The sequence below is a fragment of the Balaenoptera acutorostrata genome, chromosome 10 (genome assembly GCF_949987535.1).
Source record: "Balaenoptera acutorostrata chromosome 10, mBalAcu1.1, whole genome shotgun sequence".
Taxonomy (NCBI): domain Eukaryota; kingdom Metazoa; phylum Chordata; class Mammalia; order Artiodactyla; family Balaenopteridae; genus Balaenoptera; species Balaenoptera acutorostrata.
This window is the reverse complement of record NC_080073.1, coordinates 67,032,499-67,059,936: the sequence shown is the minus strand read 5'-3', so window position 1 is coordinate 67,059,936 and position 27,438 is coordinate 67,032,499. Positions and strand designations below refer to the sequence as shown.

The following is a 27,438-nucleotide window of genomic DNA, read 5'->3' as shown; positions in this document are numbered from 1 at the left end:
GCGGAGGCCAAGCCTCTCCCTGGAATGTGAACTCCCAAGCGCGGCCGCATAGCAGGGATCCGCCCCGGGGTACGCTGGGAAGCCGCGCGCGCCCCGCCCCTCTCCGCCCCTCTCCGCCCCTCCCCGCTGCGCAGCCCTCGGCTGCCCCCTGCCGTCACAGGGTGGACCCTGCAGCCCAGGCCGTCTCGGCACGGCGCCGCCAGCATCCCCGGCCTCCGGATTGGCCCCTCCCGAAGCCTCCGGGCCGTCTGCCTGCCGCCATCGGATTGGCTGCACCCTGATACTGTGGCCCCGCCCATTTCCCCGGGTCCTTTGATCACGCGCCTGCCGGCTCTTCCGGGGCCCCGGAGCCAACCGAGGGCGTTCCTTTCCGGGCTGCATCGGCGGGAGGTAAGGCTTGGCCGGGTTGGATGGGCTGCAAAGCGCCGGTACAGGTCTACGCCTCGGGGTGTCGGGATGCCAGGATGCCCGGGGCCCTCTGTGCTCCCCCTAAGTTCCCTTCCCCTGGCCTGAGCCTCCCAGCGCCGTGGGAACTACTTCCCGCTCTCCGTTGCTGGTCTGCATCCTAGGAACGGCCTGTCACCCTCCCTACCTCGGCATGTCCCCTCGACCATGGGACGGGCATGCGACTCGGTGAGCCCGGAGTCCCCACGGGTAGCGGGACGGGTAGCTCATACCTTGCCCTCCGATAGAAGCCCAGGAGAACCGGGGTCAAGGACCAGGGTATATCTGCGTGCAGCCACCCGTGAACAGTCTCCTTGCGTCTGTCATGGGAGCTGACCCTCTCCACTTCCTCCTGTCATCCCAGGCCAGGAGGGGAGGGACCCGGGCGGAGCCCCGAGTGGGGACCAGGGGGCGGTGACATCACCTCGCAGATGCAGTCCAGCCCTGCCCACTTGTGTCCACCCTGGCATATGAGACCGATGGGGGAGACGATGCCCAGGCTATGCCTGGAGTGACTCCAGGGACAAAGAGGGCATAGGACCTATATAGACTGAAGTGTGGGCACTGGACCCGGGCCGAGATGGTCTCCTTCAGATGCTCCCACCTCACCCCTAGGCTGCAATGCAGGACCCTCATGTTTTAACCTAATATCCCCATTTTGCTCCACTGGATAGCTGCTGGCAGTCGAGTACCCCAGGAGGTTGGGGCAGGAGCTGGGAACCTACATCTAACCTCTCCTCAGGAATTGATATCTGCAAACGTTCAGCCAGCACCTGAGCTGAGCCCCACCCTGATTTGGGGATAGGAGCTGGGCAGGACTCAGGCCCTGGGTCTGGGCCTCCCTTTGGTGCTGTTTACACCCAGGACTTGCTGAGTCCCTGCAGGGTTAAACCCAGCACATTGACCTGGAATATCCTTCTTCCCAGTGCCTGACCTAAGTTTTCATATATTACTAGCTCTTGGGGAGGAATCCGGAGCCTGGGTGGAATTGACAACCTCCTTCCTCCTCCCCAGGGAGCCCAGTGGAGGCGCCCTCCCGAGGCAGTACTACTGCCCATGCTGACTACCCAGCCCTCTGGCTGCCGATGTCATGAGTAACACCACAGTGCCCAATGCCCCGCAGGCCAGCAGCGACTCCATGGTGGGCTATGTGTTGGGGCCCTTCTTCCTCATCACCCTGGTCGGGGTGGTGGTGGCCGTGGTAAGGAGCCCCCACATACATACATACATACACACCCACACCTTTGCGAAGGCAGGGCTGGGTGGGCCTGGTCCAGCCTGCACACAGCATCTCAGCTGTCCTGCTGTTACGGGAGAGGAGGGTGTGGAGGTGGACCCCTGTCACTTGTGGGCCATCCTGGGCTCAGCGGCCTCCACAGTGCTGTGTCTCTGTTACAGGTAATGTATGTCCAGAAGAAAAAGCGGTGAGTGTCCCTGCCCCCAGCGCCACCTCCCCCGAATTGTGCTTAAAGTTCTTCCCATAGGATCTGAGATCCCTGCATACATGTAAGATGCTCCTCAGCCTTTCAGACACAAACCTGAAATTCCCTACACTCCTATTAGGTTTTCCTGCCCAGACATGTCTCGTTAGAGCTCTAGTGTGCCCCTGCCAGGGGGAGTAGAGACAGGGCAGTCAGGTGTCTGAAGAAGGGGAGTGGGTCCCCTGGGCTGAGCCCCCTCCCATGCTCCCCAGGGTGGACCGGCTTCGCCATCACCTGCTCCCTGTGTACAGCTACGACCCTGCTGAGGAGCTGCACGAGGCTGAGCAGGAGCTGCTCTCTGACGTGGGAGACCCCAAGGTGAGCACTCTGGGGACAGGGAGAATCAGCAGAGGTGGGTCTGCTCTATTCATACCCCTGAAGACAGAGCCTGGTTCTGCTCTCAGCCTTCCCCATGTGGGCCGTGGCTAGTGGGGTGCCTCCTCCCAAGTTGTGCTGTGGACTGTGCCCTGTGGTGCGGGTCTCCTCCCCTACAGGTGGTCCATGGCTGGCAGAGTGGCTACCAGCACAAGCGGATGCCCTTGCTGGACGTCAAGACATGACTTGAGCCCCCTGTCCTGGTCTTCAGAACCATGGGGTCCTGGAACGTCCAGGGCCCTGCAGCCTGCTGCTTCCCCCAGCTCCCCCTCCTGGGTACTGGGTCTCCATTCCTCCTCCCATCTGTCCCCAGTCCTAAGCCCTGCATAGCAGTCAGCCCCCACTGTCACCTCACTCCCTGCTAGGCCTTCAGTCCTTTGTGGGCTGAGCCTACCAGCCACTCCCAGGAGCTAATGGGAATTTTTCCTTCTGGGGTGGAAGGGTGGCTGGGAGACAGGGTGGAGCTTTGCCCTTCCACAGGCACCACCTTTCTCTAGCCCTCCCTGACTTGGCTTTGGAGCTGTTCCCATGGTGACAGGGCCTAATGTATAATATTCAGTATATATATTTTGTAAATAAAATGTTTTGTGGCTAGGGGTGTAGTTGACTTCTTCAAGAGGGGCTTAAGTTACCTTCCCTGGAGCTGACGCCAATGATTTTTCTTCTTCCTCCCCCACCCACTAGACCCTTGGTTTCCACCCTTCCCTATTCCAGGCACCCATCACAGAAAGACTCAGTCCAGAAAAGGATATTTTTTTATTCAAGTAACTGCAAATAGGAAACCAGAGGGGGGGCCCCAGGCTGGGACAAATAATGGCTACCTCCTCCCTGACAGAACAGGGGGAGAAGGTGGCCCCTACACCCGACGGTCAACACAGGCCCCCCTCCTTACTCTGCTGCAGCATCCTAGGGGCAGGGCCCCACCTTCCCTGGGACTGGGGTAGTCGGTAACCCAGCCTGCTTTGCCCCAGGCCCCTTCCCCTAAGAGCATCTTGGAGGAGGGGAATGTGGGCAGAACAGGAGGCAATGAGGATGAACATTTGGCGCTGGTAGCAGCAGCAATGACGGATGTCTAAGAATGAAACATTGAACAAAAAACAACACAACTGTCCAGAGGTAGTTTGTGAACAGAGGAAAGATGGAACCAGAACCTTGGGGGGTGGGGAGGAGCAGAAGGATGGGAGTGGGCAAGGCTAGCTCCTTGTTATTAGTGCCCCGAGTGAGGGAAGGAAGGGGAAACCGAGGTCTAGAGTGGAAGCAGACAGGGACAGGGAGTGGCTCTAGCCCGCCTTAAGTGGCTGCCACCGGGAGCCCAGGCCTCCTGGGCCTCACCTGGATAAAGGTGACTCTGCATTTTCATCACTTCACTGGATTCCAGGGGTGAGGGCAAGGTAGGTTGGAGCCTGCTTAGAGGGGGGAGGGGGCTTAAACCCCTCCTGCCTGCCTTCCTGTGCCCCCAAGGGGGCGGCCCAACCTACTGCAGGGACTAGGCAAGGTGGGAAGGAAGCAAAGGGGGTGTGAGCCACCCCTGGTGAGACACAGCTTGGTTGGGGGCATCTGGGGCCAATCACCCCTCTCCAGTGGCCACACCTGCTGCCGCTAGTACAGTGGGAGTGGGGCATGTCAGAATGAGATGGGGCTTGGGCCCCTTTTTAAGGCCAGGGGAGCCCTCCCAGGCCCCTTAATGGGAAGCCAGAGGGAAGAGTCGGGGATTAGAAGGGACCCCGAAACCAAGAGCCCAGCCAGCAAGGTCCCCACACTGAGGGAGTGGGGATGCAGCAGCGCGGGAGCAGCTAAGTGGGAAGTCAGGCGCCGTGGGTCAGGGGTCGCTGGGACCTGAAATCAAAGGAAACTGCTCCCGACTCGGGGCCCCGGGGGCCCTGCGGCGACGGCTGGTGTGCTGTGTAGTGTGGTGGTGAGGGCGCAGGTGGGTGGCGGTGACACGAGAGCCTGGGGGAAGGGGTGGGGGCAGTGGGAGCGGAGCGGAGCTGTCCAGTCCCAGAAGGAAACTGCTCCTCGGTGAGGGAGCGGGCGGCACGGCACGGTCACTGCTCCTCCTCTGAGGACTCCTGCGAGATGCCCTCCTCTTCCTCCTTCTCCTGCAGGGTGGGCAGGGCCATCAGCAGGAATGCCAGGCCTGTCCCCCTCCTCCCCCACCCACCAGGGGCCAAGCTCGCCCCCAACCCCTCCCCGCACTCCCTGGCTCTCCAGAAGGGGGATGAGTCAGGGCTGAGTGTGTGGGTGACTCAGCAACCTCCACGGCCCAGTTTCATTCATAAAAAAGGAAGAATTTAAAGGGAGGGAAAAAAAACCACACACATGCTGCTCTCACACAGAGCCAGGCCCCTTGGCCCCCAGGCCCACGGCGGGGGTACCTGGCAGAGCTCGGGGCACCACTGAGCTCGAGGAAACGAGGAAGTGACTGGTTCTCGGGCAGGGGAGGAGAGGAGGCAGCCAGGGAGAGGAAATGAGGAGGGAAGGGGTGGCTGGAGGCTGCATGAGCCCCCCTGGTGGGTGCAGGGGAACCGAGTGGCCTTGGCCTGCAGGGGCAGCTGCTGGGCTGCGGAGCGGTGGCCACGGGCTGACCCCAGGCCAGGGCGGGGAGGAAGGGGAAGTGTGTGCCGCCGGGGCTCACTCACTGGGCGGGAATGTCGGGACACCACACGGGGCCCCCGTGCCAGGCACAAACTCCAAAACAACTTGTTTCCTGTTACTCACTCCTGGGGCCCAGCCAGCACCCCGAGCCCCCCTCACCCCGTGGTGGCTCGGCTCACGCTCGAGGAATGACCGCCTCAGGGAAGACAGGTTGGGGACAGTAAAGGGCCGGGAGGGCCCTCACTGCGGTGGACCCCCTGGAGGCATCTCCCGGCTCAACCCGCCTACTTCCATTACCAGCTACTGGGGCCTAGAGATGGACGGCGCCTCCCTGAGGAGGTAGCTCCCTGCGGCATCGCACCTCAGCCCCCACCCAACGTGACCCCCTCGCCCGCCCGCCCACGCCTGAGCTCCTTTGCTGCTCCTTAAACCTCCCTTTGTCCTCATTTCTATAATGGCGGCGGGGGAGAAACACTAATAGTTGACCTCCAAGTTCACCCTAGAAGTTCTGAGTCTGTTCTAGAAGCAGAGGAAGGAGAGACAGAGACCACCCCCAGTAGGGCAGCGCAGGGAGTCTGGTCTGGTTGGTACCTGGGACCCCTCACTTCTCATGGACACAGCCCTTTAAAAGCCCTGGGCTGGGTGCCAGGAACCCTGAGCCCTGGACAAATCCCTTCCCCTCTCCGGGCCTGGGTAAAACATGAAGTCTCACCATTCCTGGCCCTGCAGGTCAGGGAGAGCCATGTTCCTATGCGGGCACAGGATGGGGCATCTCCCACTCTTAACAGCCTCCCCAGAAGAGCCAAGCTGCCGCCACCTGTTCACCTACCAGTTTTTTGGGTCTGCCCCTTGGTTTCCTCCCTGGAGTTGTGGTGGTTTTCTAGATGGTCAGAGAAAAGATCCACTAAGTCAAAGATGTTCCTGACGGTGCTCACCCAATGACCAGTGCCCTGGATGGTGAGGGAGAGCAGGGAGGGGCAGAACTACCTTCCTCTGCTCGGGGCAGCCCAGGACTCTCAGCCCAGCAGGCCCACCCGAGTCCAGCTGGTGATGACTGGCCAGCCACACTGCCCCCCCCACCCCAACATACACACACGCCCCCCCACTCCCTCCTCCACCCATGACTCAGAGGATATGAGTCGTGTCTTAGAAAAAATAAAATAAAAAACAAAACAACTTCTCTGAAAGGCTGATGCCACTGTAGATCTGGCCTTCCCTGCTTCTCCCCACTCCCTCAGGAGCCAGGGGGCCTCCGGGAGAAAAGGTGACATTCTCAGCCCAGGACCTGCCCCTTCGCTCCTCCCAACTCGCCTCTCTCCAGACCAGGAAAGCTGCGGGACATCTGACTCGATTTCCCCATTGTCCTGGGCAGGACCAAGTCCCCAGAAGTGGGACCTCAGTCATTGCCCCACTCTCTTCAATTAGCAAAGACACATCATCCCCCATATGCCAGAGAAAAAGAGGGTGCCAAGAATGAGGACAAGCCAGCCCTTTCCCAGACCTCCTATAGCTGCTGTCGTGGGGAGAGGGCCCTCCTCAAGCCTCACCCGGGTCTTGGCAGCGCCCTTGTTTTTGCTCCCCTTCGGTCGGCCCCGAGGTCTCTTAGGTGTTGGCACTTCGCTGGGCTCCTTCTGCAAAGACAGATGGGGCAGTCAGGGACACAGAAGCCACCTGCCCCACCCTTTTCAGAACAGAGCCCTCTGCCCCAGCCCAGGAGAATTAAGTCTGCAAGCCATCCCCCAACTCTGGAATCCACAGGAATCATGGCAGGCAGCCCTTGGGATTCAGGTTCTCCGTCTGAATATCTTTTACGAAGTCTCTCCCCTTGCTTCCCTATGACAGCAAAATGACAAGAGACCAGAAGGCCTCTGGGAAGGGTGTCATGGGGGCAGAAAGACACTCTTAGGCAGCTCTGTCCACATGCCAGCTCGGCCACTGACTAGCTCTAAGATCTTGGGCAAGACACTTAATGCTTGAGCCTCAGTTTCCCTCATCTGTAAATGGTGACAAGACTTACCTTGCAGAGTGTCACGAAAACTAAATGAAAAATGTACAAGTGTCCAGCACTGGGCTGTGATCATTGCCCACCCCCTCAGATGATGCAGAAGAGGGGAAAGGATCCCCCTTCCCCCTAGAGGGAACCTACAGCCTCTACCTGCAAACCAGACTCCCTTCAGGTTGCCTCCTAGGGAGAAGGAGTTATGTCCAGATCTCAGAACCCCAGAGATCCCTGCCCATTGGTGTTGCTGAAATTTTAATAAGCCCGAGACAGAATAAAAAACTGCTACATAATGCATAGAAGCTGGGCAGCAAAGGCATGTCAGCTATGGTTTCCCAAGGCGGCTGCCTGGGGGCTCTTCACGGTCCAGTAACCCAACACCCCTTCTCTGACACCCCCACTGACCACAAGCTAACAGGCGGCAGGGGTGGGCCTAGGGAACGAGACTAAGAGGATGAGCTCCCCACACACAAACTGTGGGCTCTGAAAGAGGCAGCTGAATTCCACCACCCGTCAGACTCCTCACAGCTCCTGAGAGTCAGTACAGGCCTCTCCACCTACAGATGGGGGGCGGCGACCGGGGCCCAGTGGACACAAGCTGCCTGAAGTGTAAAGAGCAAGGATCGACCTCAACTGCTTTCCTCTCCTCTCCCCCACGAAAGGGAAGTAATGGGGCTTCACCAACAGCTGCCCCTTACGTAGGGATAGCTGCCCCTCTGTGAGAGAAACCAAGATCTCCCCCATGTAGCAGGTGGTCCCCACAGCCTGACTGGCCAAGCTCCCTGGGGTGCCCACAGTGCCAGGCCGGCCTTTTAACCCCATGGGACCTTTGTGAGGGGCAGAACCAGGGCTCTCAGTCACTCTGCCACCAACTCCCCAACATTTTAAGCTTCTTGGGCTTCCGTTTCCTTTTACAGAGCTGGGGCAAAGCCCAATCCAGGGCCACTCAAGGAGGCCTGTGAACAGGTGCTGGCCCAGAAACTGTTACTGTCCTGGGATGAGGAACTACAGAAACGTACAGTAAGTATTTAGAAACCTTCATAGTAAATTTCATAGTAAATTAACAAAGTACTATCGTGTGCAGTGAGTATAATAACAAAAAACGCTGGGCTTACGTATGTAAATGTTCACGTTTCTATAATTCATCTTTACTGTTTCATAAATGCACTGGTCCACGATGGACTGGAAATAAAGGGTGGGTGGTTTACCACAGTGTATAAGCACTGACTGGCCTGCGTGACTACAGGGTCACTTCTGGCTTGGACTTTCGGGCTCGGGCTCAGGGCTCCCTCAGGCTGCACTTCTCTCCCAGGCTCTCAGGCACCAGGGATGCATGTGTGGGGAGAACACACGTGTACAGGAATGACGCTGCGCCCTGCCAGTCCTGTTTTCACCTGCCAAGACGCCTGGCATCTCCCTAGCCCAAAGAGGTAAACCAAGGCAAAGGTTTGGACACCCACCTGACTCCCTACCAGCGCCGTCCCGGGACTCACCGGAGGCTGCTTGCGCGGCCTGCCCCGCCCTCGCTTCTCAGTGCCGTCCTTTTCCTGCTTGGAGGCCAAGGGCTGGCTGGACTTCGAGCTCGACTCGCTCATCTTCCCTTGTCGGCAGAGCAGGTGGAGGAGCGACGGCTGGGATGCTGGGAGGCGGGAAAAGTTGTTTTAAACAAAACCTCTTGCTTTAGCTGCCTCCTACCCCCTCACCACTCCCACCCTCAAAATGCCCGGCAGGAAACTGCCTGCTCCCAGGGGTCCCCGCGGTTCCCACCTGGGCCGATGGGGGCATCTGCCCAGCCCAGCTTGCAGCCACAGGGCGGGGCTGGGCCGTTGGCCCTAATCAGCTCCTTATCTCCTCTTCAGAACGGCTCTTTGTCGTCCTGCCGTCCTGCCAGCCCCACAGGGCCCGGGCCCAAGAGCCCAGCCAGCCCAGTCCTGGCTGTGGGTAAGGCCGCCCTGGCAACAGTGTGGGTGAGATGGGGGTCCTCACACTGCCAGGGCCCCCTCCCTCCACCAAGCTGTCCCTTCTCTTCAAGAGAAAACCGAGCCTGGGTAGCTCGCAGGGAACAAGGGAGGAAAGGTAAGCAGAGAATGAGCCCTGGGCATCTGGCAGCCATAGACATCAATCCCCGGCCCACCTCGTCCACAGTACTGCCCATCTGCCAGAGCCCCACCAGTTCTTTCCGCTGCTCTCTCCCTGAGTAAAAGCCTTGGGGGTTCAAAGACGGGGACGATTTGGAAAGAAGGGTGAAGGGGGTTAAAACCACAGTGGGTGAGGTGGGAGGAGGAAAAGAAACCCAAAGCTGAAAGGTGAATCTCCTCTTCCCCCTTGCCCGCCCCCACCCACCTGGAGTGAGATGAGATCTTTCTCTTTGATGCCTCCTTACACGAGGGGCAGGGACTTGTCCAACTGAGAGGGGCCCTCGTAACACATGCTAGCTGACTCCCTGAAGCCCTAGCAGGGCTGATCCTAAAAGCTCCTTGGTCCTTTTCTAGCATCTCCCCTCTCCTTAGAGGCCTGTTTGTGCTTCATCAGCCCTATTAATACAGAATTTACCTGAAACCCCCCTCTGCAAGGAGTATTTGGGAGTCTCTTCCAGAGGCTGAGAAAGGACAGCGAGGGCCCTCGCACCCCCATCCCTGTCCTCCCCGTTATTATCCCCAAGTTACAGATAGAGACGTGTCCTGGGAGGCCTATGGTTCCACACCTCCCTGATAACCAATCCCTGGCTGCCCTTGGCAAAGGGTGGGCCCAAGTGGCTCCACTTCTGAAAGCCCCTCAATCTATAAAATGTGGGTAATGATAAGGCACCTGCCTCACCTACCTCTCCAGACTGCGGCAAGGATCAAACCAGGTAAAAGTTAAAAACGCTTAAACAACAGAAAGCTTCATTCCAGATCAAAATGAGAACTAGAACGTTTTAAAATGACTTTCTTTCCCCTTTTCAGATTCAGACAATTTCCAATTTTAACCCAATGAGAGGAAAGACTGTTTTTGCAAACTTGTGATTGTTAGAGGGCCTGAGGCCCCCGATCCTCAAGTACTGAAATTCTCCAGACGGCGGGACTTTGGTAATTATTCCATTTTATAATATTTCAGACTTGAAGACCCTTTTAAACAAGGTGGTTGGTGATTTATCCTGCTCCATCATTAGTGGTTTGGCCTGCTCTGTAATTGCAGGCAGTGATTAGAATCTTATATTACACCACAGGTCCCCCTTCAAAACTAAACATCACAATTAATCAGCTAAATGAGTGCTGACCTCACATGAGGTTTGCTGGAGGCCCCCTCAGAGAGGTGGTTCCAGTTGGGCAAAGCCAGCCCCTAATCCCATAAAGCCTGGGCCAGCCTGCCTGGGGATCCTGGTGGGTGTCCCTGGTGTTTCCCCCCACCTCTTGCTGCTGGGGACCCTTTAATCCGCTCACCCCCACCCCAGATCCAGGACTCCAGAGAAGGCAAGGCCTGAGGCCCTCTCTGGTGAGACCAACAAATGTTTGTCTCTTCCACCTGTTTTTGAACATCAGAGAGACCTGGCTTGGCAAAGCCACGTTTAGGGTCCAACTTCAATCCTTCAGTTGGTAATAAGCCCTTTCAGGCCTCAAGCCTGTCTCCTCCACACACTGTGCACGCAGTGTGGGCTCCACAAATGCTGAGGCAATCTGCAGGAATGACTCTAGGAAATCATCCTGGAACCACCTTGTTTTCCCCAAAATAGTAGCCCAGAGAGGGCTGATGAGTTGCCCAAGGTCACAGAGCAAGTTGGCGAGCAGGATGGAGTGGGTTGCTGGCGACCCTTCTAGCCCGCCACTTTCCTTACCCGTCTGGGGGCTGATAAAGTCCCTGTCATCCCTGTTGCAAACCCGGGGCCCAGGGTGACTCTGCAAGTGTCTGCGCCCGGCGGTTGCAGGTCGGCCGGCGGGACTGGGGGCTAGAGCGCGGGGGGGAGGGGCGCAGGCCGCTTTCGCAGGCGCGGGAAACCGGTGCACCCCGACCGCATGCACCGCCACGAGGGTGCACCCGGCCCCACTTCCTGCCAGAGGGGGCACCCAAGCCCGCCTTGGGGCAGGAAACCTGGCGCGCGCGGGGGAGAGGAAGAAAGCCACCTCCCTCCGCGCCCTCCCCGCAAAATAAAGCCCCAGAAAAAAAAATTGAAACGGGGAGTCAAAGGGACTAGTTCCAACAGAGCCCAGCAAAGCAGAGAAACCAGTTTGTGGGGGCGGAAGGCAGGCCGGGCCCTGGGGGCTGAAGAGGCGCGGGCCGGGCCAGAGGTGGGGTCGGGGTGAAGCCCCAAACCCAGGCCGGCGATTCGGCCTCATCTGCGGAGGGGCGCCAGGATAAAGGCCGAGCTGGAGTAAGGCCGAATTGCGGGGTTCCTGCCCATCCCCCTCACTTCTAGAACTTCCCCAGGCTGCGGGGGCCACGCGGCCCCCCACTCTCCTCTGTCGCCGCAGCCCGTTCCTCTCCCCGCCCCCCACAACCCAGGCCCGGGCTCGGGTTCGGGCGGGAGCGGCGGCCGCGCGAGGTGCACCGGGCTCCGCCGGGTGCACAACTCGCGCTCGCCGCAGCCGCGCGCCCCCTCCCCCACCGCGCGCTTTTCCCGGGTCCCCGCCCCCCGCAGGGCGCCCGCGGCGCGGGGGAAGGGGTGCCGGTGCCCTCCCCGCGCCGCCGGGCCCCGCCGCCCGCCCCCGCGCCGCGCGGCCCTCCCCCGCCGGCGGCTCGCGCAGCCCCGGCCTGGGAATAAAGCCGGAGGCGCGCGCTGCAGCCCCGGGCGGCTTGCAGGAGGGGCGGCGTGCAGCGGGGGCGCGGGCGCCCCCCTCCGCCGCCGCCGCCGCGGGCCCCGGGGACGACTCACCGCGAGCTCGGCCGCCGGCCTGCGGTGCGCGCTCCGGGCTGCCGGGAGCGACGGTGCTGGGCGCTGAGGACCGGCCTGGCTCCGCCGCCGCCGCCGCTGGTAGCAAATGCGGATCTGAAACCGGGAGAGAGAGCAGAGGCGCTCAGAGACCGCCGCCGCCGCGTGCTCGCCGCCCAGGCCCCCGCGGGGTATTTATATGTCACATCCAGGCGGGGGGACAAAAATATTCCCCCTCCCCCGAAGGATGGCGAGGGGCAGGAAGCTAGGCACGGCCCGTGCGCGGCCTCAATAAATAAATAATTTAATTAAATGATAGATATAAAAAAAAGGAGCCACCGGAGGGGCCGCGAACTCACGCCTTCTTGGAGCCGCGCCAGGGCCAGAAATAGCCCGGGCTCGGAGTCCCAATTAGAGGAGCGCAGCCCCGGCTCAGGGGAGCTTAAAAAGAGCGACCCAGGGGCAGGGGGGACGGGCCCGCCCGCGCCAGCCGTGTCACTGAGGGGGGCGGGGCCATGCAAATGAGCCCGGGGATTTAAAAGGGCGGCCGCCCGCCAGCCGCCGCCGCCGCCGCGCGGGTGGGTGCTGAGTTCTGGGAGGGGCGAGCGGTGCCGGGCTTCTGGGGGCGGGCGCGCGCGGGAGGCCTGGGCTGGGAACCCGAGGCCACGGCCCACTTCCCACAGTCCCGGCCGGGAGACGGGGGGAGGTGTTTAGAGGGGTCACCAAGCAGTCCTTCGGGGGGGAGAGGGCGTCCTTACTGCATGGAAAGGGGGTCCCCAGGAGAGTCACCTCTTGGGGCCTTCCGGATGTGTGGGCCTGGCGCCCGCGGGGCGCGTGGATGTGGGCGGGTGTTTGTGCTTGCGGGGGTCCGTGCGGGCGGCAGGGGTGGAGAGAAACACGCCGGTTGGAGAATTTCGCGGCCTACCCGCCGCTCCCTTTGCCCAGGTACGCGGCTCCTAGATTTTCCCTGGGCGGACAGGTGTCAGCATTTCGGTGCCAACCCGCGTGTGGCTGACTGGTGAAATGCAGGTCTTGTGAAATTCAAACGTGAAACTTGTGAAATCCAGGGTTTAAATTTATTAATGGGCCCGAGTGAACCATAATCAAGGTGCAGCCTTCAAACGAGGCAAACGATTGGCTCCTTTGCAGGTAAACCTGAGGAAGGGTTCATTCCTTTAGGTGACCCGGATGGTGTTTTGGAGACCAGCGATCCCTCCTGGTACCCTGGCCCCTTCCGCTGTGGCATTTTTAAAAAATAAGAAAGCGTTAGCCGGTGGTCGCCTGGAAGCACTTTGAGGGCAGGAACTGGGTCTACGCACGCCGTACCCGCCACGCCCGGCGCAACAAAGACTTGTACAAACGAGAAGGAAGCCAAAGTGGGAAGATGGCGGGGAGGGCGGTGGGAGAAGAAAGGGCGCTGTCAGGCGCGCCCTGCAGTCCGGGCCTGCACCTCCCCGCCCCTGGTCCCTGAGGCGGCCTTCCACACCTCCCGTGGTTCAGGGAATTGCAATGCGGCCCAGTGACACACGGCTGTGACTCATGTTTTTCCTTGCTCCCCTTCTTCCTCCCTGGCCGTTGGAGGCCCCGGCCCAGCCCCCTCCTCAGGGGGCGAGCCGGCGGTGGAGGGGGACGCCAGGAAAACCCTGAGCCCAGCGTGGAGGCGGGGTGGGGAACCAGAGGGGCCGGGCCTCCTAGTTTCAGGAATGTTTCAGGAATGTTTCCGGTGGGGGTGGGGAGCGGGGCCGGGCGGGCGCTCGGGCCGGGGGCAGCACGTGCTCGGCCGGGTGGGGGCGGGGACGCCAGGGCGGGAAGGCGCTGGGGGCCAATCCTGTGGGTTCAAAGAGGAGGGCGCGGACCTAGGGCCGGCCGGGGCTAGGAGTGGGCCGGAAGGGCGCCCTCCGCGCGCCCGTTCCCCGCCGCGCGCCCAGGTGGAACGTAGTTTCTGAGAAGTGCCCAGGCTGCCCCGGAAGGGGAGAGGAAGTCACCGAAGGGCGGCCTGAAGGGAGAGGAGGGTAGAGGGGGAACGCGAGGGCGAGGCTGGGGGAGGGGCTGCCTGCCCCTTTGTCTGGAGCGGGGGGTGGGGCGGGGTGCAAGGCGCGCTGCTCCCTCCATCTTTGTGCCCTGCCTGCAGAGCGCGCGCGTAGTAGGCCGCAAGTAGGTTTGGCTGGAGGGCCTTGAGTTGCTAGCTCGAGAACCTCTGCAGTGTTGAGTGTAAGAGCGACCCTTAGGCCCTTACCCTACCCGCCTGGGCCACAGGCCCCTGCCAGCAACCCAGGCGTCCACGCCGGGGCCAGGGAGAGCCCACCCAGAGCCGCGCGCCCCTACCCACAGCCTTCCCCAAGGCTGCCCAGGCTTCCAGGCCCGGGCTCCGGGGCTGGCGGCCTTTCTAGGCCCCTCCCCTTGGCGCAGCTAAGCTCGGGGCAGCTCTCCCTGGCCTTGTGAGGCCAGTGGTGGCCCCTGAGAGGGAGGGGAGGTGGGGAAGGGAGAGGGCCTTCCGTCGCGAATGGGCTGTGGGAAAACTTGGCCAACTTTTTGGCCCACTTCTAACGAGCCGACTTGATCTTATTTTTCCTACTCTTATTTTCCCCTCGTCCTGATTTCTTCACCGACTTGTTTGTTACCTTGTATTATGTCTGTGTATTTTTGTAAGCCACCTCAAACCCTCTGGAAGGAGGCAAGCATAAATTTGTAGGCAAACGTATCAATAGTAGCTTGTTCCTCACCCACACCCTTGAAATCCAAATAACTCTACCCACTGACCCCCACCTCCATTCTTTCTGGATTGCAAATGCCCCGAATTGACTTCCTTTTTTTCCTCTTCAATAAGTATTTATTAAGCAGAAGGGTGAATGACAGGGATAAAGATGAATAAGACATAGTCCTCGCCCCAGCGAATTTCATGTGTAGAGGAATCAACCAGGAACACACCAGAGAAAGCTGAGTAACAATTGCAGAGATGCCATGAGGAGAAAACATTCAATCATTCATTCATTATTTATTGTAGGCCTACTGTGTACCAAAAACTAGTTCAAACTCTTAGGGTAAAACAATGAACAAACTATGAAATGAAATAGAGTTTCATTGAAAGAATGAAACAATGAAAAAGAGTTCCCTGCACTCTTGAAACTTGAATTAGGGGGTTAGGTGCTTTAAGAGAGACTTGGGTGCTACAGGAGGAGAGAGGATGGGAGCTGGCGGGGAGGGGCTGGTGTCAGGGAAGTCTGGAGGAGATGGACTTGGGCAGGCTTTAATGGGATTTGGGTAAGTAGGGGCTGGGTGGGTGGCCTCTGGGGAACAGTCTGGTAGAGGGAGCAGTTCTAGGCCTGGGGCATCAACCCCTTTAGTCAAGGCCTGAGGAAGGAGTCCAGGGAATCAGCCATATCAGAACCAGTCTTCCCCGCAGGAAGCATTTTCTTACGTCAGAGTTGGATTAAACAGTTTTCACAAGGACAACCCAGTGAACTTCAGCGAACCCATCAGGAATATCCAGGGAATGGGGAATTCGGGTCAACTTTATTTTTCAGGACAGCTGAAGGTTAAGCTCATTTTCACTTGGGCTGTTGAAATTCTTCCCAGTGAATGTTAGTTCTTTCCCTGCCTTACTAAGTGGAGTAGCAGGGCCTAGCGATCTCTCAGTTGTGGCTTGGAAATGTGGAGGTTTTAGTAGGTAGGGGTGTCCCTTAGCATTCTGTGGGGATTCGTGTCTCGATTCATCTCTGCAGTCAATATATTTGCTTAATCAGTTTACCTCTTGCTTTTGAGTCAACTGTAGCTCTTAGGAGAGTAGAGGAAAAGACCAGTGTGATCATTCCATTTAGTGACTGAGTTAGTCAAGGTTTTCCAGAAGGCGTGAGGATGAGATGTGATGATGTTCTGTGTGTCCAGCCCAACATGGAAGGTAGACGGGAAGAGGTGGGCAGAGGAGGAACAGGAATTATTTTACCTATTGTCCAAACTAGGAAACCTTTTAAAGTAAACCTGTTACTGATGAAAACTATACATACAGAAAATGCACAAATCCTTTGTTCAGTTCACTGCATTTTCATAAAGTGAGCACCCTTGTGTCCCCAGCACACAGGTCAAGAGACAGAACATCTCCAGCCTCCCCTTATGTCATCACCGTCCCAACTTCTAATAGCATCCTCTGGTTTCACCTTTCAGGTGCATTGTATGGATGGAATCACAGGTTAGGTACTCTTCTGGGTTAGTTTCCTTTATTCAGTGTTTTGTCTGCAATTCATTCATGTCATTGCATGTGGCTGCAGGATGTTCATTCTCACTGCTGCATAGTTAAGTGGTGTGAATGTACCACAGTTTAGATATCCATTCTGTTGAAGGACATTTAGATAGTTTCTGGTTTGGGGCTATTACAAATAGTGCTATTGTGAATGTTCTAGTGTCTGTTGGTAAGTAGATGTACAAATTTCTGTTGGGTACATGCCTAGGAGAGGAAATCCTGGATCATAGGATATGTATTCCCAGCTATTAGAGACAAGCAGAGCACTTAAGAGCAAAAGGAGTTACTATTAATAGTTGTGACTAGACTAGGAACGTGAACCTGACCTGGCCCATTGCAACTGGGGTTGACCTGGACCATATCAACAGGATTGGCCTGGGTAAGCCTGATATAGGGTCACCCTAGTGCACAGTGACCACTCTCCTGGAGAGTCACCCAGCTACTAGTACATCTGGTCATCTGGCAGGATCCATCCTCCGGGCCCTGCTGACCACAGGCTCTGCTGCCAGGAAGCCTGGCAGGGCCAGAGAGGGAGGAGGGCCTTTTCTGCTTCCAACTTTCGAGGGAAAAACTCTCCAATGAATAGGACGGCCCAGGAGACGGGCACCACTCTGCCCCCCTGCCCTGAGCCAGCAGCCCACCCTGCATGGCCCCAGGATACCATGAACTTCATCAGCTGCTTACTTCAGGGCTGGAACCCAGGGAAGCCCAGCTCCTCACCAATCTCGGGGAAAAAACCTGAGGAAAAGGGGAAGTTGAGGAGCACATACTAAATGCTTATGTTCTCTCAGATCCTTCAACCCCCTACCAGGTCAGTAATGCTATTGCCCCCATTCTACAGGTGTTAAAACTGAGACTCAGGTTAAATAGCTTGGGATTCTGCCACTTTTTCCTCCACTGCTTTTTCTCCCAGACTGGGTAGGCTTGCTTCCTTCTCCCAGCCTGGCAAGATAGGGGATGTGGCCTTGAACAAGGTAGCTACATTCCCTGTCCTCAGGGGGCTTACTTTGAGTGACCTGGGGAGACAGACCAGTACATGGCTTCATCAGTGTGGTACCCTCTGTGATGGGTGCCTGGGGAGCACAGGGCAGGGGCCCAGGGTGTGGTGGAGCATCCCAGGAGGCCTTGGAACCAGGTGAGGGAAAGAGCAGGGCATCTGACATACAGTGGGCTTGGGGCTGTGACAGATATGGTGGTCTGGCATTCGGCATCTTCCCCACTCCTTTGAAGCTATGGTTTGGGATGTGAATTAGGTTCCCCTTTGAAAGAGTGAAATTTGGAGGGAGGAAGCAAGGGGGGGCTGTGGAGATGTGGGGTTTTCTGCAGAACATCTGTCATCCAGTCACCAGCTTTGTGAGGGTCTATAAGCAGGAATGGTGGCAGAGGGGCCTCCTGCCGCTGGATCACAGCTCAGCCATGCAGGTGGGGCTTCCTGATTTCCTGCCCCCTGGATCAGGATAGAGGCAGGCAGTTCAGTTTGTGTTGTTCCATGAGGTTCAGCCCAGGGTTGGCTCCTCCAGTTCTTCCAATGGTTTTGTAAGCACCTGATTCCCACCTAATTCCTAATTAAATATTAAATCTCTTTCTACCTAAAACGTAAGGCATGTCCCTCCTCTGCTAGAAATCCTCCCGGGGCTCCCATCTAAAACAGAGTGAAAACAATGTCCTCACAAAGGCCCTGCAATCTGCATCCCCTCCATCCCTCTCATCTCCTACCTGTTGCTCTGTTTCAGCCACACAAGCCTCCTCGATGTTCCCCAGACCTGCCAGGCATGAGCTCACCTCAGGACCTTTGCATTTGTCATTCCCTCTGCGTGACTTGCTCTTCCCCTAGACATCCTCAGGGCCTGCCCTCTCACTGCCTCACGTCTCTCTGTTCAATATTACTTGTCCATGCTATTTAAAACTGCACGTCTCCCCCTACAGTCCCTCACCCACTTTACCATGTTCTTCTTTTTTTTTTCCTCTGTAACACCAGTTTCTAACATGCTATATAATTAACTTTTCTACTGAGCTGTTGAACAATAAAAGTGATATGTATTGCATTTTGTGCCAGTTCTCCCCACTGCAAGGCTAGCGCCATGAAGGCAGGATATTTTATCTTTTCTGTTCACTGGGTATCCCCAGGACCTAGAACAGTATTCAAGCTCACCAAATGTGTTGAATGAAGAATGATTAGCCAAAGTTATCAGCAGAGGCCAAGCCACAGGGCAGCAGTTTAGGGATCTGTCCCTAAACTTCAAGGCAAAGAAAAGAGCAAGGAACCCAGCAGTTCACCATGGTAGGGACAGAGTGGCCCAAACTGAGTGGGACAGGGCTTCTGCACCTTACAGAGACACCTGGTTTTTGTCTGAGTAGGTTAACATTGCTGCACCATCATTATCATGTGATCTGGGCCCAGACTCATTTCCAGCGGGCATTACCTTCCGATTTTATAGTTTGCCACCAATCGTGGGAAATTGTTTTTTTCCCCTTGGTCTCAGGTTCAGTCAGCAGGAGCTGGCAGCCACCTGACAACCATCTTGGTCCTTTGGCTGGGGCAGACTGGCTGGGTTGCTTGTTGGTGTCTGGGCAGTGGTGGCAGCTCAGCGGACTGTGCTTTGGGAGAGTGTAAGGTTTATACTTTACATGGAACAAAATAGTTTCCCTTTTGTCTAAGGTACTTTCTGACAATATCCAGTGGAACAAGCTCTGTGGGTAAAATGCCCCGAAACATGTCGCATCCTCCCACTCAGGAATGGCTGAAAATACACTTTTTTTTTTTTGGCCGTGCTGCAGGGATCTTAGTTCCCCAGCCAGGGATGGAACCCAGGCCCCCAGCATTGGGAGCTCGGAGTCCTGGACTGCCAGGGAATTCCCAGAAAATACACACTTTTTTTTTTTTTTTTTTTAAGGATTTTCTTTTTAATTAATTAATTAATTTATTTTTGTCTGTATTGGGTCTTCAGTTCGTGCGAGGGCTTTCTCCAGTTGAAAAATATGGAACGCTTCACGAATTTGCGTGTCATCCTTGCGCAGGGGCCATGCTAATCTTCTCTGTATCGTTCCAATTTTAGTATATGTGCTGCCGAAGCGAGCACGAAAATACACACTTTAATCTTGTGCAGCCTGTGGAAGTCCTGTGCACGTGAGCCAGTGGAAGGAAGTGTTAGAGCAGCGACGGCAGGCCTGTAACCCTGTTCTCTGCGGGCTGGGGTGTGTTCTGGAGTCCTTGAGGCCCTGCGCTGGGTTTATCTCCCCCCCGCCGCATGCCTGCTGGGGTTGGATGTCCACGTCAGCCCGTTAACCAGCTGTGGGACTTGGGAACTCTTGTCCTATGGCTTTAGCCACCTGTTCCTACCCATGTCACACTTTGGGAACAGGCCCTAAGGTTTCAGGAGATTCTCATATGGTCTTTGACTTCTGTTTCTCTTGTCTCTATTCCTTGCCTGCTTTCCAAGGGGGGATATGTCCCGGGCCAGGGAAGGGGAACACTGACCCCTGGGGCCTTCAAAAGTGACTGTTCTGCATAACTGGCTGTGGGGAGGCTCCCTCCTGCCCAAGGTCGGGGGTTGGATGAGTCCTGCCCGGTTCCTTCTGCCTGTGCAGGGGGACGCTGCTCTGAATGGGAGATGTGCCCTGGGTCACACAGTGCTTTGTCCCCTCCAGGCCACTCTGAACCCTCACCCCGAACTTTTCTTAGGGTTGAGAGTGCGGCTCTGGGGGTCTCCATACTGGGAACGCACAGGAGGGGCTGCTGCCTGTCTGATCCAGAAGCACATGGGGCGCCGAGGAGGACTCACAGCCCCACGGGCCACAGGCCAGAGTCGACAGGGAAAGGAAAGCAGGGTGGAGGTCGAAGGGCGGGGGCCTGGGCTGAGGAGGAGGTGGGCTGGGGGTGGGGGGAGGAGCCCACACAAGGCCAGGGATTCGCCGGAATCCTCCAGGGCTTTGTTTGGTTCTTCTGCACACCGCGAGCCTCTCACCAGGCCTAAGGGGGCCTTGGCGCTCAGCAGAAGTTTGCTGAATGGATGGATGAATGAGAGCGAAAGGGGCTGGGGGAGGGGGGGAGGAAGTGGGTAGCTGGGGGAGGGGAGAGGGGTGGGGGAGGGGAGGTAGCCACTGGCTGGAGAGCGGAGGAGGAGGAGGAGGGAGGCGGGCAGAGCTGGGCGAGCCTGCTGGTCTAGAATCCGGCCTGGAGGAGATGGCGACGGGGAGGGGCCCAGCGGCTGCCCTCCCCACCAACCTGGCTTAAAGCCTCGTTAGTCCCTGCCCCTGGCCTCCAGGCCTCTCACCAACCTCACGAATCCTGGGGGTCATCAGTCCTCTAAGGCCTAGTCCTCACTGTGAATTGAGTAGCCAGCTTCTTTGTTTTCCTACTTTCTTTATTACTTTCCAGCCACTAGGGGGTCGGTGGCCCTGCCCTCTGGGACTAGAATATCTGAGTGGCCCTGTGTGGTGGGCATCTTCAGTCTGTTGGCAAAACCAGCCTTGGACCCTCCCCCCCACTCCCCTCTCCCCACCGTCGCCTTATCTCTGAGGTCTGGATGGCGGGAAATACAGCTACTGGGATCTGGGCAGCTTAGGAGAGTCTGGGGTAGGTCTCCAGGGGTAGAGAGTGAGCCTGTGAGCAGAGAAAACCCAAAAGCTTGCCCTGCAGGCAGCTGCCAGGGACTCCTGCCGGAAGCAGTGGAGCTCGATGTGGGCAGTGCCAGGCAGGAGCTGCTGACAGCCAGGTTTCTGGGTCACCATCCAGGGTGCCCTGCCAGTTCCCAGGCTTTGGGGGTGGAGTGGGGTGAGGGCGGGTAGGCATCCCAAGCCCAGACCCTGCTGCCTCCTTTGTCTGGGCTCTTCTGGGCCCTGCTCCCATCCCCCTCTTCCAGCCTTGCTGGGGCCTCAGTCCCCCAGGAACGGGCTGATTGTTGATCTTCAAACTTCCCTTGGGCTTGTGGGTCTGCTGCCCTGGAGGTGGGGTATAAAGGTGATCCAGAACCCCTCCCGCTCTCTCGCCTCCACCCCTGCTCCCTGGGCTCTGTCCACAGTTCCTATGCATCCCTTTTTCTGGCAGTTTTGCTCTTCATGGTAGGGATGTTTGGGGGCAGGAAGGCTTTCGCGGGCAGAAATCCTTCCAGTTTCTAAAGAAGGACGTCATCTTCCCAGTATGGTAAAGTTGGCACCTGGTGCCCCATCCATCTGGGCACTGCCCTGTTTCAGCTTAAGGTGGTGGCTTGGTTCCCAAGAAGTCTACAATACTTTTCTCCCAAGAACTCAAGTACCCATCACACAGTCAGTGAAATTGAGGTTGAAAGACGTGAAGTATCTTGCTGTGGCAAGGGGTAGAAATGGATAAAAGATGGAGGGTCTGGGCAGGGGGGTGGAGGGCTAGGCTGTCTTTGGTGGCCATTAGGTGTTGGAAGTGGAGGGGATGTGACTGAGATTGGGAGGCTCTGTGCTGGCCACAGCTGCAGACAGCTGGAGGGGGTGGGGACAAAACTAATCTGATGAGTGTGCGTTACTCCAGTCTACACAGGAGGAATCATGGCCCCATTTCATAGGTGAGGAAATCGGGGCTCATCTATGAGGTCAGGAGATTTGCCAAAGCCAGTGGCAGAGCCAGAATTCAGAATATCTGCTGTCTCACTTTTCTGAATCCTGCCCCACCCCACCGGGCTCTCCCCACCCCCTACCCTGCTCTACTTTTTTTTTTTTTAATTCCATAGCCTTTATCTGACATCTAGACTCTGCCTCCTACCTTGCCACTTGGCACAGGTGGTGACCGAGCACTTGAAATGTGGCTAGTCTGAATTTAGATGTGATGGAAATACTATAAAGTCCTCACTGGCTTTCCAAGCCTAAGGGTTTTTTTTTTTTAATGTAGAAATACTCAGTTATATTCTGTATATGATAATATTTGGGTGTATTGGATTAATTATTAAAATTAATTTCATGTGTTTCTTTTTACCACTGTAATATCTCACAAAGCATGTGAGTCTCCCATTCTGTTTCTGTTGGACAGTGCTGGTCTAGATCATTTGCTTATGTACTATTTACTGTCTCCCCACCCCACCCCCAGAATGTCAGCTCTTGGAGGGCAGGAGTCGACATAGTTTGCTCACTGTCCTGTTTTGTTCACGGTTGTATTTCAGGTTTTCAGAGCCTGGCACTGGTTTTTATTATAGGTGTTGAGTAAATATTTGTTTAATTGAATGGAGCGGATCTGATTCCAGGTCAGTCTCGGAGGGTTAGGAGGGGAGCCTGAGGGAGGGGATCTTTCACCCCTATAGGACCCCAGGTTGCCTGTCTCCTTCTGCCACCCCACGGAGATCCACAAGGTGATCTGGTCGACCCCCAAGGGGTCCTTCTTGACACCCTGCCCCCCACTGCCTCTGGCTGCAGGTGAGCGATGCTGGAAGCTGGGAGAGGGACTGCCCTGTGGACGGAACAGACCGTAAGCGCCACTGGGACCCCAGTTGCTGGCCCCGACCTGTCCCCCCACCGCCCCCGGCAGGCAGGGGAGTCCCTGTGCGTCCACCCTCCGGAGCCCCGGGCCGGGCCCTCCCCGTGGTGGGCTGGGGGTGTGCGTGTTGTCGTCTGCGGGGAGAGCGTGGGGGTGTGTCCGGCTCGGGCTCACACAAGGTCACTGTGTCAGAGGCGCGTTCCGAACACTTTCTCTTTCCCTGCGATTCGACTGCGGCTCCGAAAGCCCCTTCCGTAGGGACTTCCCTCCGCGCCTGACTCACGCTGCCTCATGCGTGTGACTCAGGCCGGGCGCCGCGCCAGCCCCGCTCTCCCCGCCCGCCGCAGGGGCGGAGGAACGGCCGGCGACAGGGGGCGGGGCGTGCGGGGACGGGTGCCCGGGCGGAGAGCGGGGGATACCGACGCTCTGGGAGAGATGGGGGACTGAGGGGCACAGGGGTACCGTCTAGAGGGGAGTGACAGAGGAACTGAGCTGGGGGGATGGATGAAAGTCAGCGGTAGGAGAGGCTGACCGAGGGAGACTGAGCAAATGGGAGGAGAGAGAGAGAAAGTGGAGAAGGACACAGAGACGGGAAAGAGAGAGCCGAAAGCCTCCGCGGAGGCCCTGGCCGACCGAAGGTGGGAGGATGGACAAGTGACAAGTGAGAGGAAGGGAGGAGAGAGGAGGGAGACAGGAGCGCGTGCGGGCTGCCGCCCCCGAGTCCTGCCAACTAACACCTGGGGGCCGCCGGCCTGTCCTGGGAGGCTGGGCCGAGGGACCACCGCCTCGGAGCCTTGCGCTTCACTTGCAGCTCCGCCTTCCCAGCTCTGTGACAGCCGGCACCTGACTTCCTGTCTCTGCGCCTCCATCTTCTCATCCGCGAAGTGGGAGGCGGTGGTGGAGCAGAATCCCGTCCGCCGCCCCCACCGCGCCACCCCGCGCTTGCTATTCTCCTTCATCCACCCCCTTACCCTCCCCATCCACCCCTGCTCTGACCTGCTCTTTGCCTGGGAGGCTGACGCTTGGCTGCGTCCCTGGGCCCGCCCCTCAGCTGGCTTTCTGTTGGGCAGTACCCACTCGCAGGAGATCCGAGAGAAGGAGAGAAGCTGGGGTACTCCTTCCTCTGCCCTGGCCCTGCTTTGGCCCCTGGTCTGGCTGCAGCTGTGTCTCTCCATGACCGAAGCTCCAGGAACGTTAACATCTGCCCCTTACCCTTTCAGCCTTGGGAGTCACGACTTCCTGCCATTGTTGGTCCCAGTGCCACACCACCCCTCTCTGATCCCCTTCACCTGCCAGCACCCCTGTAAGGAGCCCCTCCGCTAAAGCCTCTCGAAGCCCCTGGGTTGGGTCCCCTTTCCTGCCGGGGCCCCGACTGCTGCACTGCAGGGCTAGCACTCAATGGAGCAGCACAGCACTTGGCACCCAGTAAATCATAGCTCTTACCATTATCCTGCTCTTTCCTGCCAAGGGTAGGAGGTGGGCAGAGATGATAAACCTCAGCAGAGTGATGCACAACATTAAAAAGCACTCGGATACCTATTAGGACTTTAAATCATCACAGTGAGTCTGTGAAACAAGGGTGGGGTAATTAACTTCGTTCAAATGAGAAACATGCGGCTCATGCAGTTAAGAAGCAACACAGTAGAATAGTGACACAATAGAGTGGTGACAGTGGGCTGTTTCCTAAGGGTGATAGGCCAGGTTAGGAAGGAGGCAGAATAACAATAACAATAGTAGTAGCTAAGATGTAGTAATACTTCCCAAGTGCCAGACACAGTTCTGATATATTACTATTAACTCATTTAATCCTTGCAACAACCTTATGAGGTAGCTGCTCTCCTTACTGCCATTTTACAATTGTGGTAACTGAGGCACAGAGAGGTTAAGTAACTTTCCAAAGGCCACACAGCAGAGCTGGGCTGGAACACAGTCAGTCTGGATCCAGATCCACCACTCTAAACCTCTCCTAGGTAACCCCTTGGGGAGGGGTAGGCAGGGTGAGCACACCTGCATTTCAGGCTCAGTAGACAGCATGGGCAGAGCATTGGAGGGGAAAGAGATTTTGCTGCGGGTTTCAGAAATAACCAGCCCGTGCTGTTAGCGCCTGGGGGAGGAGAAGGAAGCAGCTGAATTTGACAATGAAAAGGAATTGGAGCTGATCTTGGGGAATCCACCTGTCAGCCAGGCGCATGGGCTTTATTCTGAAGGTAATAGGGCGCCACGGAAGGTTTTGAGCAGGGGTGGAGCAGGCTGGCATTTTAGAAAGGACTACTTTAAAATGCAAGAGAGATACTGTTTTTTTCCTATCAAATGGCAAAGAGCTTTAAAGTGATAATTCCCGATGCTGTCAACGTTTCAGAGCATTGAGTGCTCTCACATGTACCTGGTGAGAAGGAGTTGGTTTCACCTTTCTGGAAAGCAGCTGAGCCCTGTGTCGTGCTTGAGGAGGGTTCAGCCCTTTGACCTGCCAATCCCATTTCTAGGAATCTCGCCCCTGACATAATTAGAAAAGGGGTCAGAGATTTATGTCTCAGAATCTGAAATTCATTCCATCATTGATAATAATAGTAATAATAATAAAATGAAACAATATAAATGTCCAACAGGAGGGAATTGCTAAAATAAATTAAGAGCAAAGTATCACAGAATGTTTTATAGCAATTAATATAATTTTTTCAAAGAGAGTAAGTGCATCAGAAATGCTATAGATTTCTAGAACTCTTAGAAGTAATAACTGAGTTCATCATGGCTGCAGGGTACAAGATTAACACACAAAAATCAATCGTGTTTCTATATGATAGCGACGAACAACTGGAAACAAATTAAAAAGACAGTACTATTTATAATTACTTCCAAAAAAAAAGAAACGACAACAAAAAGAAATACTTGGGTCTAAACCTAACAAAACATATGCAGGATGCCTATGCTGAAAACTATAAAATGTTAATGAAAGAAATCACAGAAGATCTAAATACACGGAGAAACCTATCATGTTCATGGATTGGAAGAGTCAACATAGTAAAGACGTCGTTTCTCCCCAGACTACTCGAATTTGTTTCCTAGAGCTGCTGTACCAAGGTACCACAAACTGGGTGACTTAAAACCACGGAGATTTGTCTCACAGCTCTGGAGGCTAGAGGTCTGAAATCAAGGTGTCAGCAGGATCATGCTGTCTCTGAAGCCTCCAGGGGAGGATCCGTCCCCGCTTCTTCAAGCTTCTGGTGGTTTGCCCACAGTCCTTGGTGTCCCTCAGCTGGTAGCTGCAGCACTTAAACATCTGCCTCTATTGCTATATGGCATTCACCCTGTGTGTCTGTCTCTTCTCTTACAGGGACCTTGGATTAAGGACCCACCCTACTCCACTATGACCTCATCTTAACTAAGTACATCTACAATGGCCCTATTTCTAAATAAAGTCACATTCTGAGGTGATGTATTGGGCCCAAGTTAGGACTTCAACATATCTTTTTGGGGGACACAATTCATAAAACTGATCTATAGATTTAACACAATTCCAATCAGATCCCAGCAGGAATTCTTGTAGATACAGACGAGCTGATTCTAAAGTTTATATGGAAAGGCCAAGAAACGAGAATAGCTAAAAACAATTTTGAAAACGAAGAATAAAGTTGGAGGAATGACATGATCTGATTTTAGGACTTACAACAAGGCTTGCAGCATTAATCAAGAGTGTGGTGTTGTCAGAGGAATGGACACATAGATCAATGAAACAATAGAGAGCCTAGAAATAGACCCACATAAATATAGCCAATTGATTTTGACAAAGGTGCAGAGCAATTCAATGGAGAAAGGATAGTCTTTCCAACAGATGGTGCTGGAACTACTGGACATCTATATGCAAGAGAAGTGAACCTTGTCCTAAACCTCACACATTATACTAAAAGTAAGTCAAAATGAGTTATAGATCTAAATGTAAAATCTAAAACTATGAAACGTCTAGAAGAAAACATAGGAGAAAATCTTCATGACCTGTGATTAGTCAAAGAGTTCCTAAAACATGACACTAAAACCGAGATCCATGAAAGAAAATAACTGATAAATTGGACTTCATCAGTTTATCAAAAGACTCTCTGAAAGATACTGTTAGAAGAACTAAAAGACAAAAAATTTTAAAAATAAAAAAACTGAAAGACGAGTTATGGGCTGAGACACAATATTTACAAATCATATATTTAACGAAAGACTTGTATCCAGAATTCATTAAAAACTCTTAAAACTGAACAGTAAGAAAACGACCAACCATTTTTTTTCTAATTGGAGTATAATTGCTTTACAATGTTGTGTTAGTTTCTGCTGTACAATGAAGTGAAGTGAATCAACTATATGTATACATATATCCCCTCCCTCTTGGACCTCCCACCTCACCCCCATCCCACCCATCTAGGTCATCACAGAGCACCGAGCTGAGCTCCCTGTGCTATACAGCAGGTTCCCACTAGCTATCTGTTTTACACATGGTAGTGTACTTATGTCAAACCTAATCTCCCAATTCATCCCACCCTCCCCTTCCCCCGCTGTGTCCACACATCCGTTCTCTACGCCTGCGTCTCTATTCCTGACCTGCAAATAGGTTCATCTGTACCATTTTTCTAGATTCCACATATATGCGTTAATATACGATACTTGTTTTTCTCTTTCTGACTTACTTCATTCTGTATGACGGACTCTAGGTCCATCCACATCTCTACAAATGACCCAGTTTCGTTCCTTTTTATGGCTAATATTCCATTATATATATGTACCACATCTTCTTTATCCATTCATCTGTTGATGGACATTTAGGTTGTTTCCATGTTCTGACTATTGTAAATAGTGCTGCAATGGACATTGTGGTACGTGTGACTTTTTTTTAATAGAACTTTATTGGAGTATAATTGCTTCACAATACTGTGTTGGTTTCTGTTGTGCAGCAAAGTGAATCAGTCATATGCATACATATATCGCCATATCCCCTCCCTCTTGAGCCTCCCTCCCATCCTCCCTATCCCACCTCTCTAGGTCATC

At 55.4% G+C, this 27,438-nt stretch overlaps 2 protein-coding genes, 1 long non-coding RNA gene and 1 other non-coding gene across 9 annotated transcripts; 2 read left to right on the top strand and 2 right to left on the bottom strand.

The window, feature by feature from the left end:
* Nucleotides 1-298: 298 nt before the first annotated feature.
* SMIM29 (small integral membrane protein 29) lies at nucleotides 299-2,629 on the top strand. 3 transcript variants are annotated; one of them, XM_007186864.3, is made up of 5 exons: nucleotides 299-390; nucleotides 1,459-1,645; nucleotides 1,843-1,868; nucleotides 2,138-2,243; nucleotides 2,420-2,629. In XM_007186864.3, exons 2-5 carry the CDS (start codon nucleotides 1,535-1,537, stop codon nucleotides 2,483-2,485), a joined length of 309 nt encoding a protein of 102 aa, XP_007186926.1. In that variant the 5' UTR covers nucleotides 299-390; nucleotides 1,459-1,534; the 3' UTR covers nucleotides 2,486-2,629. The 3 variants fall into 3 exon arrangements, with proteins under 3 accessions (XP_007186926.1, XP_057411042.1, XP_007186927.1); XM_057555059.1 differs by lacking the exon at nucleotides 299-390 and adding an exon at nucleotides 398-633 and having other exon boundaries at nucleotides 2,177-2,243; XM_007186865.3 differs by lacking the exon at nucleotides 299-390 and adding an exon at nucleotides 398-633.
* A 981-nt stretch (nucleotides 2,630-3,610) lies between these two features.
* On the bottom strand, nucleotides 3,611-12,220 carry HMGA1 (high mobility group AT-hook 1). Of its 4 annotated transcripts, none has more exons than XM_057555639.1 (6): nucleotides 12,100-12,220; nucleotides 11,744-11,857; nucleotides 8,355-8,533; nucleotides 6,443-6,526; nucleotides 5,725-5,775; nucleotides 3,611-4,399 (listed from the first exon to the last, which is right to left on the bottom strand). In XM_057555639.1, exons 3-6 carry the CDS (start codon nucleotides 8,487-8,489, stop codon nucleotides 4,346-4,348), a joined length of 324 nt encoding a protein of 107 aa, XP_057411622.1. In that variant the 5' UTR covers nucleotides 8,490-8,533; nucleotides 11,744-11,857; nucleotides 12,100-12,220; the 3' UTR covers nucleotides 3,611-4,345. The 4 variants fall into 4 exon arrangements, with proteins under 4 accessions (XP_057411622.1, XP_057411623.1, XP_057411624.1 ...); XM_057555640.1 differs by having other exon boundaries at nucleotides 8,388-8,533; XM_057555641.1 differs by lacking the exon at nucleotides 5,725-5,775.
* On the top strand, nucleotides 7,803-26,533 carry LOC130709112 (uncharacterized). Its single transcript, XR_009009614.1, has 3 exons — nucleotides 7,803-7,914; nucleotides 9,840-9,962; nucleotides 25,745-26,533. It is a non-coding gene; the product is annotated as an uncharacterized LOC130709112 (long non-coding RNA).
* Nucleotides 18,951-19,057, bottom strand: LOC114238468 (U6 spliceosomal RNA). Its single transcript, XR_003623820.1, has one exon. It is a non-coding gene; the product is annotated as a U6 spliceosomal RNA (small nuclear RNA).
* Nucleotides 26,534-27,438: the final 905 nt, after the last annotated feature.

Bases quoted from the DNA above. Each gene is read 5' to 3' on its own strand.
- HMGA1 (XM_057555639.1), bottom strand. From the start codon at position 8,489: ATGAGCGAGTCGAGCTCGAAGTCCAGCCAGCCCTTGGCCTCCAAGCAG. The intron at 6,527-8,354 runs GTGGGTGTCCAA...CTGTCTTTGCAG, and splicing joins CGGCGCTGGTAGGGAGTCAG to AAGGAGCCCAGCGAAGTGCC. The intron at 5,776-6,442 runs GTGAGGCTTGAG...CTGACCATCTAG, and splicing joins AGGGCGCTGCCAAGACCCGG to AAAACCACCACAACTCCAGG.
- SMIM29 (XM_007186864.3), top strand. From the start codon at position 1,535: ATGAGTAACACCACAGTGCCCAATGCCCCGCAGGCCAGCAGCGACTCC. The intron at 1,646-1,842 runs GTAAGGAGCCCC...TCTCTGTTACAG, and splicing joins TCGGGGTGGTGGTGGCCGTG to GTAATGTATGTCCAGAAGAA. The intron at 2,244-2,419 runs GTGAGCACTCTG...CCTCCCCTACAG, and splicing joins CTGACGTGGGAGACCCCAAG to GTGGTCCATGGCTGGCAGAG.